The sequence below is a fragment of the Sciurus carolinensis genome, chromosome 14, assembly GCF_902686445.1.
Source record: "Sciurus carolinensis chromosome 14, mSciCar1.2, whole genome shotgun sequence".
NCBI classification, from domain to species: domain Eukaryota; kingdom Metazoa; phylum Chordata; class Mammalia; order Rodentia; family Sciuridae; genus Sciurus; species Sciurus carolinensis.
Genome location: NC_062226.1, coordinates 32,313,833 through 32,331,606, shown reverse-complemented (window position 1 = coordinate 32,331,606; position 17,774 = coordinate 32,313,833). Strand labels below are relative to the sequence as shown.

The following is a 17,774-nucleotide window of genomic DNA, read 5'->3' as shown; positions in this document are numbered from 1 at the left end:
ACCTTTCTGAGTTTCGGTTTCTACACATGTAAAGAACAAGAACACAAGGCCGGCCCATCAATAAAATTCTAGATAGGAGAGAGGAAAAATATGCAGGAAAACTTCCAAATGCAGACAGTCATACAAATGTGAATCATTTTACAACAAACCACACAAAGACCTAAAAAACGCTTATGCGTCTCTTTCCGGCTCCAGTGTTACAACTCCACCTTTCTAAACCAAGATCACTATTTTTAAAAAAAAGGCTGTGGTCCACAACAGTCCCCGTGTTCACTCACTGCAGGCTCACCGCCAGGCCCTGCCGGTCCCCGGGGACAGGAGGGGGCGGGGCTCATCCCGCCCCGCCCCTGGTGACGCCCCGCCCCGCCGCGCCTGCGCCTGCGCTGTGCGAACCGACCGGCCTCGAACGCCCCGGCGGGAGGTAAGGGGCTCGCGGGAGGCCTCCTCGGGGGCGTCGGGCCTGACAGGCTCAGTTGGCGGGGCACAGACCCTGAGCACGGGCGAGACGCCCGGCGGGAAGCGGGACACTAGATCGAATGTGCGAGTGCCGCGCGGGCTCCTCCCGGCTACAAGAAGTGGCGGAGCCTCGCCCCGGTTTCGTTTTTGGGAAGCGCTGTTGGAAGTGACTGTAGGGAGGCCGGGACTGGGCGTAGGGGATGGCTCCTGGAACAGTGGGGTGGAAGTTTCTCGTGCCGTCCTACCCGCGTCGCACTGTGGGCCCCAGCTCGCCAGGGTCGTCCGAGTGTGGGTCCCGGGACCTGACAGCTCATCTTTTTGCTGCTGGGCGGGTTGGTGTGTGTGACCCAGTGTGACCCAGGTGCGCCGTGGGTGACCCTGTAAGGGATGGCGCGACGCTCGTGGTTACAGAGGGGAGGCCAGGAGCAAGAGGCCGGAACCTCCTCTTAGCCAGACCAGGAGGTGGTTTGCAGAAGGTCCCACGCCTAGCTCCCTCCTTTTCCATGTCCAAGGCCCAGAGAGGAAACCGCACAGTGGGACCAAGGGCCTTGACCTTTCTCTCCAAATTCTGTACCTCTTGCTGTAGTCTCTGGGCTCATCACTTTTGGGAAGATGTTCATTACTTTGGGGGAATGGTGTTGCCAGATTTTGAAGTTTTTCTGGGAAATGGAATTTTTCACTTATAAATAACTTCTTAAGTACTTTCCTTAACTTTTGAATACTTTTTCATCATCGGAACTTGAGTATCATGTACCCATCTCCTTTTAGTTGTAAGCACTAAATGATAAAAAGTTTGTAAAGCATCTGGTGCACTCCTGTCACCTCTCCTGCTCCAAGTTTTCATACAATGAATTGATTGCATTTCTTTGGCTTATAAAAGTTGCTACCTGTCTTCTATGAAACATCAATTTTTGTACCTGAAAAGACTTCTTATTTTGAAATAACTTTAGAATTACAGAAAAACTGCAAAAGTAATACAGGATTCTCTTAAGACTTCAGTTAATATCACCATTCTAAATGCCATACAACGATTATCAAAAGCAAGAAATTAATCTCAGAACAATACTTTTAACTGAACACCTAACTTTCTTCTGATTTCATCATTTTTTATAGTAATGTTCTTTCTGTAATCTAGGATCCAATCTAAAACCCCATATTTAGTTGGCATAGCTCCTTCATCTCTTCCAATCAATGACAGTTGCTCAGTCTTTACCTGTCTTTCATGACCTTTACATTTTCTGAAGAGTCTTGGTCAAGTATTTTGTAGGTACCCCACAAATGATGTTTTTTCAGTGGTTTGTCATGATTATTTATTAAGGTTATGTGTTTTTGTTAGTGCCACAAATGTGTATGTGCCATTTTTAGTTTGTCTCAGGGTACGTAATATGACTTATGGCTTGTGATATTATAATCTTGATCACATAGTTAAGATGGTGTCTACTGGGATTCTCCACTGCAGAGGTACATTTTTCCCCCTTATAATGAATAGTTGTCTTGGAGAAAAACTTAAATTATGCAAATATCCTGTTTCTATTCAAATTTCCCTTGCTCGATTTAGCATCCATTGGTGGATCTTGCCTTCAGTAATTATTACCTTGGTGTTCAAGTGGTGATTTTCTACTTCCCTCACTCCTTCTTTATTTATTAATTGGAATTCTTCTGTAAGAAAGAATTCTCCATTCTCCCCATTTATTTGTTTTGTTATTTATTTGTATCAGTGTAGACTTAGTTATTTTTCTTTTATTTTGTTGTTGTTTCAGCTTTGATCATTGTGAGTTTGCTTTTTGCTGTTGTTGTTTGCTTGCTTTCTGTGCCCTTTTGATATAGTTCTCTCCTTTATTGAGAATGTTATTTCTTTCTGGCACCATAAAATGTTTCATATGCATCTTGTGTTTCCCCTGCCACACCCCTGAATCAAAGACTCCTGATTTCTTTTTTGGAGAATGGTATTTAGATACCAAGTTCTGTGCTTTAGGTGTGCTCATTACTACTGGGGTGTCATTGCTTTTAGAGCCTTTCAGAAGACAGCTGTATATGTACATACAAGCCCATGCGTACAAGAAGATCTATATTTATTTCTGTATTTATTTACCTATATATTTTTTAAAAACAAAGTTCAGCCCATTGACTTCAATTCTATTCTGACATCCCCAGGTTCATCTAGTTTCATCCCTTACTTTAGCTTATTTCTCTGACAAAAATCTGGCTCTTGTGTTATGTGAAATATTTCCTTATTTGTTCAATCCTATTATAAAGTCATTTCAGAATTTCTAACCTGTATCCTTGTGAGAAACAAATTTACTAGCACACAGTGCAGTTGTTTTTTGTCTTTAACCTTATTGTATTTAGTTAAAATATTGTTTTATGAAATTGCTTATATTATTTTCTTCCCTATTTCTTTTCATAGTTATGTTATTCATTTATAATACAGTTAATGTTATTTTTGATAGTTCATGTTTTATTTTGGATTCCTTCCACATCTTATTGTTGTTTTTAAATTTATATACAGTAGCATTCACTTTTTGTAGTGTACAGTTCTATGGGTTTTAAGATGTGCATATAGTTGTGTGTGTGCCATCACAATCATGATAATAATTTCATAAGAATTTTATCACCCTAAATATTTTATTATATTTTTTAAAGATCTAAAAATATTAATATTAAAATATTAAAAATTAATGTAACAACTATAGGAGTTTGGGAAATTAGTCACTTTTTTGTAGTGTTTTATCTTTTTCTTAGTCATATTTTACACAGGTGAGATCTTGATATAAACCTTTTTTATCCTAATGTTTTAATTATTCAGAAATATTCCAGTTTTATGACTGAAAAATAAAGAAATGGCAAAGTATACTTTCACTCATTAGTCACACTTTTAAATCACATTAAGATATAGAATTAGATTTTCCCGTAATAGCTAACAAACAAACATTTGAGCTATTTTCTGATCAGATCCACTGCTAAACTTTCTGGGTCAATAAATCATGGTATCTGCAATTATTTGCATGTTTCATAAAGGAATTTTATTGTTACTTTGTAAAAATAGAAAATGGTAGAGAAATACTATAAGATACTAGCAGAAGGAGACCAAGAGTTGAAAATCTTCTTGGGAGGTTCTTGGGGGCAGAATATTTTCCCTGGGAGATCTCCCTTGCTGAGATAGGTTTTCCTTGTGCACACAAAGCTGAGGGGCAAAGTCATATAATGTACCTGGAAATGCCACTTTTGGAACTCAAGAAAGAAAACTATTATACAATAATAAAGGAACAAGAATAACAAGCCAAATAGTCAATAATAAGGGATTAAGTACACTACAAACTGATTAGTGGAAGACAAGGCAGAATCACCTGAGTTATATCTCATCTGGTAAATGATACATAAGGCAGGTGAATATCAAAGTGCATCTAGACAGAGGGAACATCATTTCAAAACTAGAATTAGAGAGAGAGAGATAATAGGTGGCTAGATAGATGACTGTACTTATAAACATTATATTTTCTTATTCAAATAATAGTGAATATTGAAAGTTTTTGTGTAGAGAGGTAAGATACTGCAATTGGTTTTTATATAGATTCATTGGTGATAACTTGTGGGGAGAAAAGGGAGAGGGGAAAGAGTCTAAAGGCAGACCAATTAAAGATCTATTATAATGTGCTATGCATATTTTGCCATTTGACTGAAGTGATAGGATTGAAAATAGTGAAGACTTCTTAGCTCAGGTAACATCTATTGAGCAACAGGTTATGTTAGAAAAACGTTTTACTAGGAATGAAAGTAGACCTCAAGTTATTTTCCTATAGTACATAATCTGCATAGTAGAAAGCAGAAAAGGCAACGTGATAAACTGGAAAATGTTAACATTAGACTAATAATTTATGTATTTGGCATATAATAGACTATTGCAAGTTAATAAGAAGTAAACATCCCTTGAAGTAAAACAGATGCATAGCATAAGTAGGTAATTCACAAAAGAAGAAATGCAAATGGCTAATAAATCAATTCCATTAGTAATTTAAGGAATGCAAACTAAAGCAACAATGAGACACCTTTTTCTACCAATTAAATATCTAAGATATCTAAGAAGAATGCAAATACCAAGTGAATTAGTTGGAATATGGATAAACGGACATTATGATATGTTGCTGGTGGAAATGTAAATGGACACAACCTTTGGTGGGACATTTGGGAAAATGTATATAAATGTAGTTTTAAAATGTATCTTCCTAATATTTCTATTTCCAGGCATTTATTTTAAAGAAATAATCATGAATTTATAGGTAGAGAGAATAATTACTGTATTGTTTATAATAGTGGAAAATTGGGATCAACCTAAATAGCTAACAGTAGATGATTACATTATGAATCACATACATAAGATGACACTATGCTGCTATACAAAGTCACATAATAGGAAATTATTTACACGGGAACATTTTTCTTATACTTAATCATGTTATTCAAATAAATCCTTTCTTTTATTCTTTTATTCACTCATTTATTATGTCCAGTACTAATTTATCATATTCAATGCTTCTTGCCATTCTACTCCTTTGATTTTATTTTCTTTACTGTTAAAATATGACTTTAAGTAATTCTTTTAATGAGGGATTTGGTAATTAACTCTGTCTTTATATGTCTGAAAATGATTATTTTGCCTTCACTGTGAATGATAATTTACCTAGGTATATACCAACTTCCTTAGCACTTTGAAGATAGTCCTATCTTTTGATACATTGCTTTGATATAAAGGTTGCTGCTTTTGTTGTTTATATTCATCTTTTATCTCTAGTTTTCTTTTTTAAATTTTTTTCTTTATCCTTGGTATTCTTCAATTTCCTTTCCATATATTTAGTTAAGTTGTTTTTCATTTATACTACTTGGGACTTATGAACTTTTCCAATTTGAGGTCTTACAGTCTTGATTCTTGGCATGTTCTCTTTGAATAATTTCTTTTCATTGTTTTCTTTATTCCCTGTTTGTTCTTTTTTTTTTTTAAGATTTGTGCATTTTTTAAATTGTAACAAATGGGATACATGTTGTTTCTCTGTTTGTACATGGAGTAAAGGCATACCATTTGTGTAATCATAAATTTACATAGGGTAATGTTGTTTGATTCATTCTGTTATTTTTTCCCTTCCCCCTACCCCTCCCACCCCTCTTTTCCCTCTATACAGTCTTTCCTTCCTCCATTCTTGCCCCCCTCCCTAACCCTAACCCTAACCCTAACACTAACTCCTCCCACTCATTATTCTTTATGGCTGAGTAATATTCCATTGTATATATATACCACAGTTTCTTTATCCATTCATCAATTGTAGGACATCTAGGTTGGTTCCACAATCTGGCTATTGTGAATTGAACAGCTATGAACATTGATGTGACTGCATCACTGTAGTATGCTGATTTTAAGTCCTTTGGGTATAGGCCAAGGAGTGGGATAGTTGGGTCAAATGGTGGTTCCATTCCAAGCTTTCTGAGGAATCTCCATACTGCTTTCCAGAGTGGATGCACTAATTTGCAGCCCCACCAGCAATGTATGAGTGTACCTTTTTCCCTACATCCTCGCCAACACCTGTTGTTGCTTGTGTTCTTGATAATCGCCATTCTAATTGGGGTGAGATGGAATCTTAGGGTGGTTTTTGATTTGCATTTCTCTTATTACTAGAGTTGTTGAACATTTTTTCATATATCTGTTGATTGCTTATAGATCTTCTTCTGTGAAGTGTCTGTTCATTTCCTTAGCCCATTTGTCGATTGGATTATTTGTTCTTGAACTTGTTGTTTTTATCCTTTATGTCCCTTATCTTCTTTTCAAAATATTTTCATCTTTTTATTCATCTGTGTTCCAAGTGATATCTTTCAATCAGTACTTCTCTTTTTAGCTGTATAGTTTACCGTTTAATCCATCTTTTGAGGCTTTAGCTCTTGTCTCTTAGCTATGAATTTTTCTGTTTTTTTTTTGGTCTTTGGACTCTGGTTTGGCAACTAACTTTATGTTTCCACTTCCCATTCACTATTGCAGCAATTTTGCCCTCTTTGTTTCTGGCGTTTGAAAATTTTCTTTTTTTTTTTTTTACCTTGTGTCAGACATAAGAACCAAATTACTAGTGGATAGGCAGTGAAGGCAGTCATATAACCAATACTTCAAAGTTTTTCAGCCGTGAAAGAAAGAAAACAAATAGACTTTATTTAGAGTAGTAACTCTTAATGTTTTGCGGGTAGTAGAGCTCTTGAAAGCAACAGACTCCAAAGATAACAGGAATGCACAAAGTCTAAATGTGAACTCCTATCTCTCCGAATCCTCGTCTGACACCATAACCTAATGGGATTAACCTAGTCAGCTTAAATATGAATATTTTAGTATGAGAAAGCTTATGACTGATGAGATGGCATATAAGCGTGGTGTACAATAGTGGTTTTCAAGTTTGGCTAAGCAGTGGAGCCCATTAATTCACATAAGATCTAGTAATCTCCAATTTATAAAATAGATGTAAATAAAATTTCTCCAGCTGAAAAAAGGATTAGGTTCTGGAGCCTGCTCACTTCTAGCCCCTTCCCTCTCCTATCCTGGCCCCAAAGGCATACCCTTGGACTTCCTGGAATGCTGGTAGAAAAATGATGAAATAGAAAAAGCCTCTGATTGTAGTGTCAGGAAACTGGTTTTTATTCCAGTTCTGTCACTGATTATTTGAATCAGTTGCAGACAATATTAATAATTTTGTCAGAATGGGAAGAGTAGATCTAAAGGACATCCATGAGAAGAGTTCTGCATTTTGTTATATTTGATATATGTAATTGCATACATTTTGATAACATTAGAAGTGCAGTTTGATACAAGCAGAAATGTTATGAAATTTTTCCTTCACATTTCACCATTTGACACCTTTTTTTTAAAAAAGGTTATTCAATGTCCAGGATATTTCAGGACATGAAACTTTCACTGCATACTCCTTTTTAAAAAATATATTTAAACAGAAAAAGACCTGGAGAGACATACACTGAAATGTATAGTAGTGAACTAAGGGTGAGGAGATAATTGTTAGTTTTACTTTAATCTTTCCTTTTATTTATATTTTATTTGTAAACAGCCTAGAGTGAATATACATAACTTTCATAATGAAAATTTTGAAATGCATGGTTTCATAAAGAAAAAAGTCAACTCAAGTTCAGCATTAAGTCGAATACATATTTGGAATAAATTGTAAATCTACCTAATTGTTGACTTTAAACATAATGAAAATTGATTGAAAAACATTCTTAAGAAATGTTTCCCTTTTAGGTTTTTCTATATGAGTGGAGAAGAGAGTTATTGCAAGTGGAAGTAACACAACATTATTTTAGGATGTCTGAAGATGAAGAAAAAGTGAAATTACGCCGTCTTGAACCAGCTATCCAGAAATTCACCAAGATAGTCATTCCAACAGACCTGGAGAGGCTAAGAAAGCACCAAATTAATATTGAGAAGGTGGGCTTTTTCATTTTCTACCATAAGAAATGGTTATATAATATGAATTATGTTTGTTGCATTTTTCAGCTAAATTGAGAATATTAGACAAAAGGCTTTGTTAAAATACCTGACTCCTAATGATTTAGCAACATTATTCATTTTTTAAGCTGGTGTTTCTCTTCTACACATAGACCTCTTATATATTTCTTTTTCTAGGAAGTGATATAAGAATCGATTCTATGCCTTCTTTATTGTACATGTAGAGGTTTTAGGCCGTTAGAATTAAAATACAAACTGTTTGATATTACAACCTAATGTGAAGGAGGGGAACTTTGGATAATGGACCTGTTTTAATTTCATTCAGCCCTTGGCAAGATTTTTGAACCTGGAGGGTGTATCAGTCACCCTCCCATCCCATCCTTTTCAGATGCAAGCATATTAAAGAAGTAAATCAATTGTGTGACATGAGGGAATTTCCTTACTTGAGGAAAGTCCTAAATTGAGACATCCTGTGTATATCTGTTGAGGAAATAGAAAGAAGATGGACTAGTCTCAGGAACTATGGCCAAGGTTGTGTAGAACTTACACTGGCCAGGGTCTGGTGGACGGATTTTGGCATTTATGTCAACATCAAGTTTACTAAGCACTGAGTATTGACTTGGCAGGTCATGATGTATTTGCTGTGGGACAGTTCAGCGACATTTGTTCTTTCAAAAGGAACTCTACCTGTATAAGTTTTCAATGTCTCTCTCCATTGGTGGTTTTCTTTTTCAATGGAAGATCTGGTCATTAGTCCTTTCCATATTAACACTATTCATTGCCTTCAACTGAGTAGTTTATACAAGAAAAATGCCAACTTTTTCTACCATGGATACCGTGTATCTTCCAAGTATTAAAGTCCTTTTAAAAATATAGAAAATAAGTGCCAAGAATACTAAGTGGAAATTTAAATGCAAATATGACACTCTCTCTAGAATTCAGGGTTAGTATTTTGTCATTCCTTAATTTCTTTATTCTTTACTCATGGCATATAGGTGATGCCATGACTTTTTAAGGATGGTGAAGTAGTTGCCTGGTAAACTGGTTATTCTTGTCATGAATAGAAACAAATTAAAGAGTTCCACGCTTTGCTTAACAAGAGGGGCTGGTTCTTTTAGCACTATAATATATAAATACAGCTGTTTACTTTTGATTGATCATCTCCATGTAGAAGATTCGATAAGATGTGTTTTAAAGTCCTGACCTCATACTGAAGTGCTCAGTTACAAAGAAGATAGGAATTCAGCAAGTGAATTGATTCTAAAAGGTAGAAACAGGTGGATTATGGTGTATTTAAGGCCATTTCTTCCTTTTATTGTCATAGTTCATACTTTCCCTTTGAGCTTTGACAAGTCTGAGAGTTTTCTTTTCTTATATTTATTCTATATAAAAATGCCTCCTGTCATTATCCTCAGATCCTAGCCACATGAATGACCAAATCAGTCATCACTGGCAAAACCAGAACCTGGGAGAAAGGTAGTTGAGATAGGAAGGGTCTCTTGTTGATTTCACTAATTGTGCCATGTGTCATCAGAAAATTATTCCAGGTTAGTTACATTGATCCCTCTCTGCCCAAACATTTACCATTAGCATTTTGTGCAATTTTTTAAAAATTTCAGACATTATCAGAATAACTACAATTTATAATATGTGATATTATCTTGTGTCAAACAATTAAACTCATACTGAGCTTTGCTTTATTTTATATCCTCGATCATTCTACTATCTATAGGATTTCTAGTTTAATAAGAAAGTAACATTTTATATAGCATTGACTAGTTTATTTTAGTAGTTATATTATGGCAGTTTAAAAACATTTGAAAGCTGCTGTGCTCTGGACAAAAGAGTTAAGAACTAATTTTAGACTCCAGGTGTCTGACAGTGCCTCACTTCAAAAAGTCATATTCTTATTGGGAGAAAGGTGTAGAAAGATAAAATATTTATTATGCTGGCCATCAGTCATCCAATATGAATTTAAAAGAAGAAAGTCAGACTGAAGGGAAATTGAAGGTAAGCCTTAGTGGCGTGATTCTGCAACATCTGAAAACAATGAGGGTAGTGTGCTGTGGACACCTGTGACTGTATTCCATAGGTCCTTCAGCATTTCGTTTCATTACACATGATAAATTTTATTAACATGTAATCCTGAAATACAGAGGGTTAGCATTCAGCTTGCTTGGCTAATGTAAGATAGACTTGAACATAGATAATAGGAATGACATGATAGTAAGCTTTGGAATATGATTTTCTTTGGTTTGTATTGTAGGAATCTGGGGGAAATTTTACTTTGTAGCACATACACAGCATTAGTTAGCACGTGTAAGTATATAATAAGAGTCAAGTTGCAGAAAACCCCAAAATAGTGTATAAAATAAGGTAGAGTTTTGTGCTTTTGTTTTGTTTTGGTCTTTAATCTCTCATGATAATGGAGGTGGTCCCAACCTGCAGTGGCAGATCAGCAGTCATTAAAGACCCAAACTCTTTTTATCTGATTCTCCATCTTCAAATTGTTTCTGTCCTTTTTGTAAAATGTCTACTCTAGCACCAGCTATTGCATCCATGTTCCAGCTTAAATACAGCTACTGGAATTATACTTTTTTTCTCTGTGTGTGTGTGTGTGTGTGTGTGTGTGTTTTCTCCCTCAGTGAGCTTACACACATGTACACACCCAAATACTCTCTATACTTTTCAAAAGAATCCTTGTTTCCTGGATGCAGTATCATATCATCTCTCTATCTTGGTATTGTTTTTCAAAAACTTCTTCTGTTTCTTTGTTTTTCCTGAATGAGTTCTTTCCTTCCTTCTTCCTTCCTTTCTGTCTTTCTTCCTTTCCTTCTGTCTCAGCATATAGAATTATAGGTCTCTTTGACTAGCTGTTGATTTTTAAGAGTGCTAATCAGAAAGTAGAGTTGTGTGTATGTTTCTGTGGGTATATGAGTAGCAAGATAGTAATGGGGGCCTTGTTGTCTAGAGAGGTGAACAAGTGAAGATTATTTTAAACAGGGAGCCACCAGATCTCAATATCTGTAGCTACTCAGGATGCAGAGAGCTTCTAGTCCTAGCTGTTGGGGTTGTTTATCAGAGGTCACGGTGTGACAGAAGTGGGGGTGGGAAGGTTGAAGGGATGGATATAGTATAAATTTTGTGACAAGCCTTTGAGACGGGAAGGAAAAGACGCAAGAAGGAGAGCAGGCTCACTACTATTCAGAGACTCCTGGTCCAGGCTTAATCTTCCTGGTTGTGGTATGGTACCTCAACCCTGCCTTTGCTGTGCTTAGACTCCAGGATCCCTAGCTTCTCTAGTTTGACCTCTCCAGAGGCTATCTTCTAGAGTACTGTCTTCTCTAGAAGGGACAGGGTAGTCATGTGGGTAAGTAGAGAGGGGATCTGGTAGATGACTTGATCTTTACATAAACTTTCAACCAGACATAATCAGTCTTACTTGTTATTCATTTATGTGTTCAAATTTTTTCTTCATATTTATTTGTTTGTTAATTTGTAATTACAGTGAAAATCAGTTTCCCTATTTAGTTGGTGAATATCTATTTACTGACTTTCCTTGCTTCTCATGAGAAGTCTCTGTCATTCTTCCTTTGTTCTTCTGTACTCCATGTCTCTTTAGTACCGCTAGCTGCTTTAAAGATTTTTTCTTTATCACTTTTAAGTAGTTTTATAGTATATGCATTAGTGTGATTTTCTTTTCTGTTTCATTTGTTTGTTCTTTGATTTTCTGTGGATTTATGGTTTTTATCAAATTTGGAAAAACTTTGGCCATTAATTTTTTTCTAATTGTTTACTGCTCTTTCTCTCCTTCTCATGAAATTCAATTACATGGAGAGTGTATTGTTTTTGTTTGGCTCATGGCTCACTGATGCTCTGTTCATTTATCACACTCATTTTTCCTTTCTGTGTTTTGTTTTGGATAGTTTCTATTGTTATGTCAAGTTTACTAATTGTACCTTCTGCATTGTCTTATCTGCTGTTAATCCTATTCAGTGCATTTTACATTTCAGATTCTGTTTTCTAACTCTAGGAATTCACTGTTTTGAAGTTTCATATGTCTCTCCTTAGTATGCTCATGTTTTCTTCTAATTCTTGAATACATTTTTAATATTTATGTCTATTCCATTAACTATCATGTCTGGATCTGTTTCTGTTGATTTAATTTTCTCATTATAGATCATATTATTCTGCCTTTTTACACACATGGTGATTGTTTATTGTATGTCAAACATTGTGAACTTTATTGTGTACTAAATCGTAATGAATTATTTTAAATATATTTGAACTTTATTTTGAGGCACAGTTGAGTGTTTCAGTTAAGTTACTTGGGAACACTCTGAGTCTTTGGAGGCTTTCTTGAAAGCTTTCTCGTGTATGACCAGAAGAGACTTGAGTTCAGGGCTAGTTTCCCCCATAGTGGGCAGTACTTTGGAGTATTCTACCTGATACCCAATGTATTTGAAGGTTTTCTCATTCTTTCTTGTGGTCACATGCAATGTGTCTGGCATTATATGACCATTAGAAGTATTCTACTGGTTTCTTTTCAGTGATTCTTCTTCTGACTACAGGTTCTTTCTTCACATGCATGTGCTAATCAGTACCCAGCCAAAGACTCAAAAGGAAAATTCTGCATATCTCTGATGTTCTCTCTCAGAGTAGTCTTACCAGTTTTCTTCTCACCTTGAGGTTCTCTCCTCTCTGGTATTCTGCTTCATGAATTCTAGGCATTGGCCTCCACAAATTCTCAATTCTGCTTCTTTAATATTAATTTTTCTTAGACTATTATGACAAATTAATAGTGAGTAATAAATTTTAAAATGGTTCATTTCCAAACATGTCTTTGTTTTTTTTCCCCTCAAACTTATATTATACCATAACACTATCTAAAAGAGTATTCACACCAGACCTGATATTTTTCTTATAAATGAAAGTGTTTTGATGATATTTATGAATATATATTTATATATTAAACTTTATATATATTAAATTTATTATTGTTTAGTTCTTAACATAAAAATCTTATGAATATCTAAGAGTTTTTTTTTTTTTACTGCACCATTCACTAACAAATTCAAAGAATATGCAGAATAAAGAATATAAAAATGTCCTAGAAAATTTTTTCAGTACTCTCCTCTTATGATTTATTATGTCTTCCATGCATGTATGGGATATTTTCATTTCTGTCTTTTCAAATCATTGCTAAGTTGATTCTTTTTCAGTATGTAGTATACCAAAAATGTATTTAATGTTATTATTTACTTCTAACATTTTAAATTTTGGATCTTTTGTATCAACCAAAAATCATATGTGATATTTGGTGTTGATGTTTATATGCTATATATAAATATATACACTACTATATTGTTATCACATTTTCTCTGGTTCTTGTCAAGTAAAAAAACTTTCATTATTATACTCATGGAGTTTCCTGGATGATACTCTGAAAACTAAATATTGCTTTGGTAAAAACTGAAACACATATGTTACATCTTCAATCTCAGTTTTGTTTACTGTCTAGTCTGCAGTATTGATGTTACTTTTTTCAAATTCAGATTTTAATTTTCAGTACTTTATACTATCATTGACAAACATTTAAAATTCATAGTGTATAACAAAATGTATAAAGAATGGTGCTGATCTCTTTATTTTTCACATTCTTTTCAAAATTATTTTTATTGTTCTATTTAGTTATACATGATAGTAGAATGCATTTTGATTCATTGTACACTAATGGGGTACAACTTTTCATTTTCTCTGGATGTGCATCTTTTTCACATTCTTTTACGTTCTCATTCTTTATATTTCCCATCTCTAAAAATGGTTGCAATATAGACAAAAATACCCATTTTTTTCAGTAAAATTAAATAACGTAGATCTGTTGATCTTTTGTTTGTTTTATTATTTCCAGAACTTTGTATGTAATATTTTCAAAAACTTCCTACCTATGTGGTCTTTGGAAAGTTAACTACCACCACTAAATCACTATTTTGTCTAGGTGGTATGTTTAAGTTTGAGTAAATGAGTAGAAATTTTTGTGGTAACATGGCAACAAAATAATCCTCTAGTGATGATAAATTGAGTACATTTTCCCTCTCTTTTATGTAGTATCAACGGTGCAGAATCTGGGACAAGTTGCATGAAGAGCATATCAATGCAGGACGTACAGTTCAGGTAAGGCTATTATATTATTTCTGGTAAATCAATATGAAAAAGACCGTCTTGAAAAATTTTTTGCTAAAATAATGCAAGTTGAGTGTCCCTTATCCAAAATGCTGTGACCAAAAGTTTTAGATTTCAGATTTTGGGGGTTTTTAGAATATTTGCATATATGTATGTTATCTTGGGTATGGCACCCAAGTCTGAATATGAAGTTCATTTTCTGTTTCATATACACCTTTATATATATAGCCTTATATATACAGCTGGAAGGTAATATTATACAATTTTTTTTTTTTATTGTATCTGTGTTCTGACTGCAACCTGCCACGTGAGGTCAGGTGTAGAATTTCCCTCCTTGTAACTTCATGTTGATTCTCAAAAACCTTTCAGATTTTGGATCATTTAGGATTTGGAATTTTTGGATTAGGGTGCTAGGTATGACCCTCTGTGCCCAAATCCTTTTTAAAAAAATTTTAAATTTGTTCTAATTTATTGTACATGACAGTAGAATGCATTTATACATTTTGATAGATCATACATAAATGGAATGTAATCTCTCATTTTTCTGATTATACACATTGTAGGATCACATCAGTTATGCAGTCCTATATGTACATGAGGTAATAATGTCTGTTTCACTCTATTACCATTCCTTCCCCCATACCTCTTCCCCTCCCTTCACTCCCCTCTACCTATTATAAAGCAACTCTGTTCTTCCCTATCCCCACCCCTTATTGTGAATTAGCATCTGCATATCAGAGAAAACATTTGGCCTTTAGTTTTTTGGGTTTGGCTTATTTCGCTTAGCGTGTTATTCTCCAACTCCATCCACTTACCCGCAAATGCCATAATTTCATTCTTCTTTAAAACTGAGTAATATTCCAACACACACACACACACACACACACACACACACACACACACACATTTTCTTTATCCATTCATCTGTTGAAGGGCATCTAGGTTGGTTCCATACTTTAGCTATGGTGAATTGAGCTTCTTTAAACATTGATGTGGCTGCATCACTGTAGTGTGTTGTGCCTGAATCCTTTTAACATTATTTGTTACTATTTCCTTAAGGATAGATTTTTTAGTAGGAATTTCTGAATCAGCTGTCATGTATATTTTTAAGGTTTTGTTTCATATTTTCCTATAGAAATGATACATTACTCTCTCCCATTCAATACATTTTCCCAGAAACCTTTTGTTAATTGGCAGGTTAAGATAATGCTTTTTTTTTAAATTGCTTTGAAAGGTGAAGGTTTTTTCACATATGTCTTAGGCAGTAATATTTCTTAATTGCCTGTTTATGTTTCTTGCATATATTGTATGTTGACATCTTTCATAAGAGTACCTTGTAATTTGAAAAATATTTCTTCTTTATATATTATGCATTGCAAATACTCTTTGCTAGTTACTTTTTTTTTTTTTTTTTTTGGTACCGGGGTTTGCACCCAGGGACACTTAACCCAGGGACACTTAACCACTGAACCACATCCCAGCCCTTTTTTGTATTTTATATAGAGACAGGGTCTCACTGAGTTGCTTAGGGCCTCACTAAGTTGCTGAGGCTGACTTTGAACTCCTGATCCTCCTGCCTCAGCCTCCCCAGCTGCTGGGATTACAGGCGTGCCCCACTGTGCCACCTCAGTTTTTTGCTTTTGAAAAAGATAAATTTAAATTATTTTAAATTAATTGTTAAAAATATATTCATATAGTTTTAAAAGTCAAATATAATTAGACATAATTATAGTACCCTACTCTTCTTTTCCAAGTCCTACTTGGAAGAAACCATTGTGAACCTTTTTGGCCATTTACCCTGGTATTTACCTCTTTCTTACTGAATACCATGAATAGATTGGTATTTTCTGATTAGGTGTTACTCTTTATTTCTTGCCATAATAGGTGGAGTTCTAGTTTCTCACTTTACTCTCCTACCTCCCTTTCCCCTATATAATTACATATATTGCAAACTTTGGTTAAATTAGTGCTCAGTATCTCATTGTTTTGGTTATTGAGATATTGTTTTCTGTCAAACCAACTAGTGAAATACAAGTATATACAGTACGGTATAATATACTTTTTTTGGAAGTTAATAATTGCCTTGTTTTTAAAACTTGCCTGACATTCAGTATATTTGTGATTATTTCTTTCAAATGCTCCACATCACTGTCACGTGTTTTCAGGATGTTTTTCATATGCTCAGATGTATCAGTTTCATTCTTTATTTTGACAACTCCCTCCTGAAGCCGTTCTCCCCCCAGCTGCACTGTGTATTCCCTTTCCAGTCTTGCCAAACAGCGCTGCTCTGGAACTTCCCTTAGATGCTCCTTTGTGTTGAGTCCCTGTTTTCCTGAATATCTTGTCTCCCTCGTTTTTTAATTTACTTCAGTATTTTGTTAGAATAATTCTTCAGTGCCTGGAGGTAAATATTTAAGGAATGGTATGTCTAAAAACAGCCTTTAATCCTCTTCTACATGATTGATAACTTTGTTAGGTGTAGAATTCTATTTGGAATTCTCTTTCAGTAGTGAAGGCCTTCTAACTCTTTTGTGTTACTCTTTAAAAAGCTGGTATCATCTGATTTCCCAATCTGTGTAGGACTTTTTTTTTTCTCTCTCTTTGGGAGCTTTATGATCTGCTTATCCCTGGTATTCTGAACTGATAATCTTGTGCATTATGTTGGACCCTTTCAATCGAAAAATTCATATTCTTTAGTTCTGAGAATTTTTCTTTGATAATTTATTCTCCTGTCTTTTCTGTTTTGGCACACATGCACACACACACACACACACACACACACACACAAGACATGTATACATATATATGTATGTGTGTGTATATATATATTTATATATAATACATATACTTCTATTTATATGTATATATATTTACTTGTAGATGGACACAATACATTTATTTTATTTATTTTTATATGGTGTTGAGGATCAAACCCAGTACCTCACACATGCTAGGTGAGTGTTCCAGCCCTTGCTTTCTTATTTTTTATTTTTTAGATCTTCTATTTTAATGGTCAGCAAATTGTGGCCATAGGCATATCTGGCCTTTTGTCTGTCCCATTTGTTTACTTCTTTTTTTGACTGTTTTCATACTATGATGGCAAAATGGTGTAGTTGCAACAGAGACTGTGGCCTATAAAGTCTAAGCTTATTATCAGATCCTTTACAGAAAAGGTTTCCCAACCCCTGTTCTATTGAATGTTAGAACTCTTAGATTGCATGTATAATTTTATCTTCTGTTTTCTGAGAGATTTCCTTAGCTCTATCTTCAACTCTTTGTATTGAGTTAGTTATTCTGTCCTTATGATATTTAATTTATGAGAGCTTTTTCATGTTCTCTTTTTCCTTTTTCATAACCTTTCTTCTATAGGTGTAATAGGTTCTTTTATTTTTCGAGACACTAAAAAACTATTTGCTTGTCTCCTAGTAAGCTTCACTTAAAGGTACTTTGGCAAGTTGGCATTTTCCTTGGGAGAACTGCCAAGTATCAGTATCTGGAGATTGTTCTGGTTCAGTTTCCTAATGCCAGGGCAGACAGGTCCTTAATTTACAGAGATACCGAGGCAGCTTAGATGAAGGCTGTTGGACTTTCTACAGGCTTTCACACAACCCCCCACCTTTTTTTTTTTTTTTTTTAGCTCCGCCTCATG

General features: G+C 34.8%; 1 protein-coding gene across 1 annotated transcript in view; it reads left to right on the top strand.

Moving 5' to 3' along the window:
* The first annotated feature begins 370 nt into the window (after positions 1–370).
* Stx17 (syntaxin 17) overlaps positions 371–17,774 on the top strand; it is a 56,158-nt gene continuing 38,754 nt past the window's right edge. The window contains exons 1-3 of the mRNA XM_047524190.1: positions 371–421; positions 7,736–7,921; positions 14,051–14,116. Of these exons, the coding sequence (XP_047380146.1) occupies positions 7,799–7,921; positions 14,051–14,116 (189 nt within the window). The 5' untranslated portion in view covers positions 371–421; positions 7,736–7,798. The remainder of the gene's footprint in view (positions 422–7,735; positions 7,922–14,050; positions 14,117–17,774) is intronic.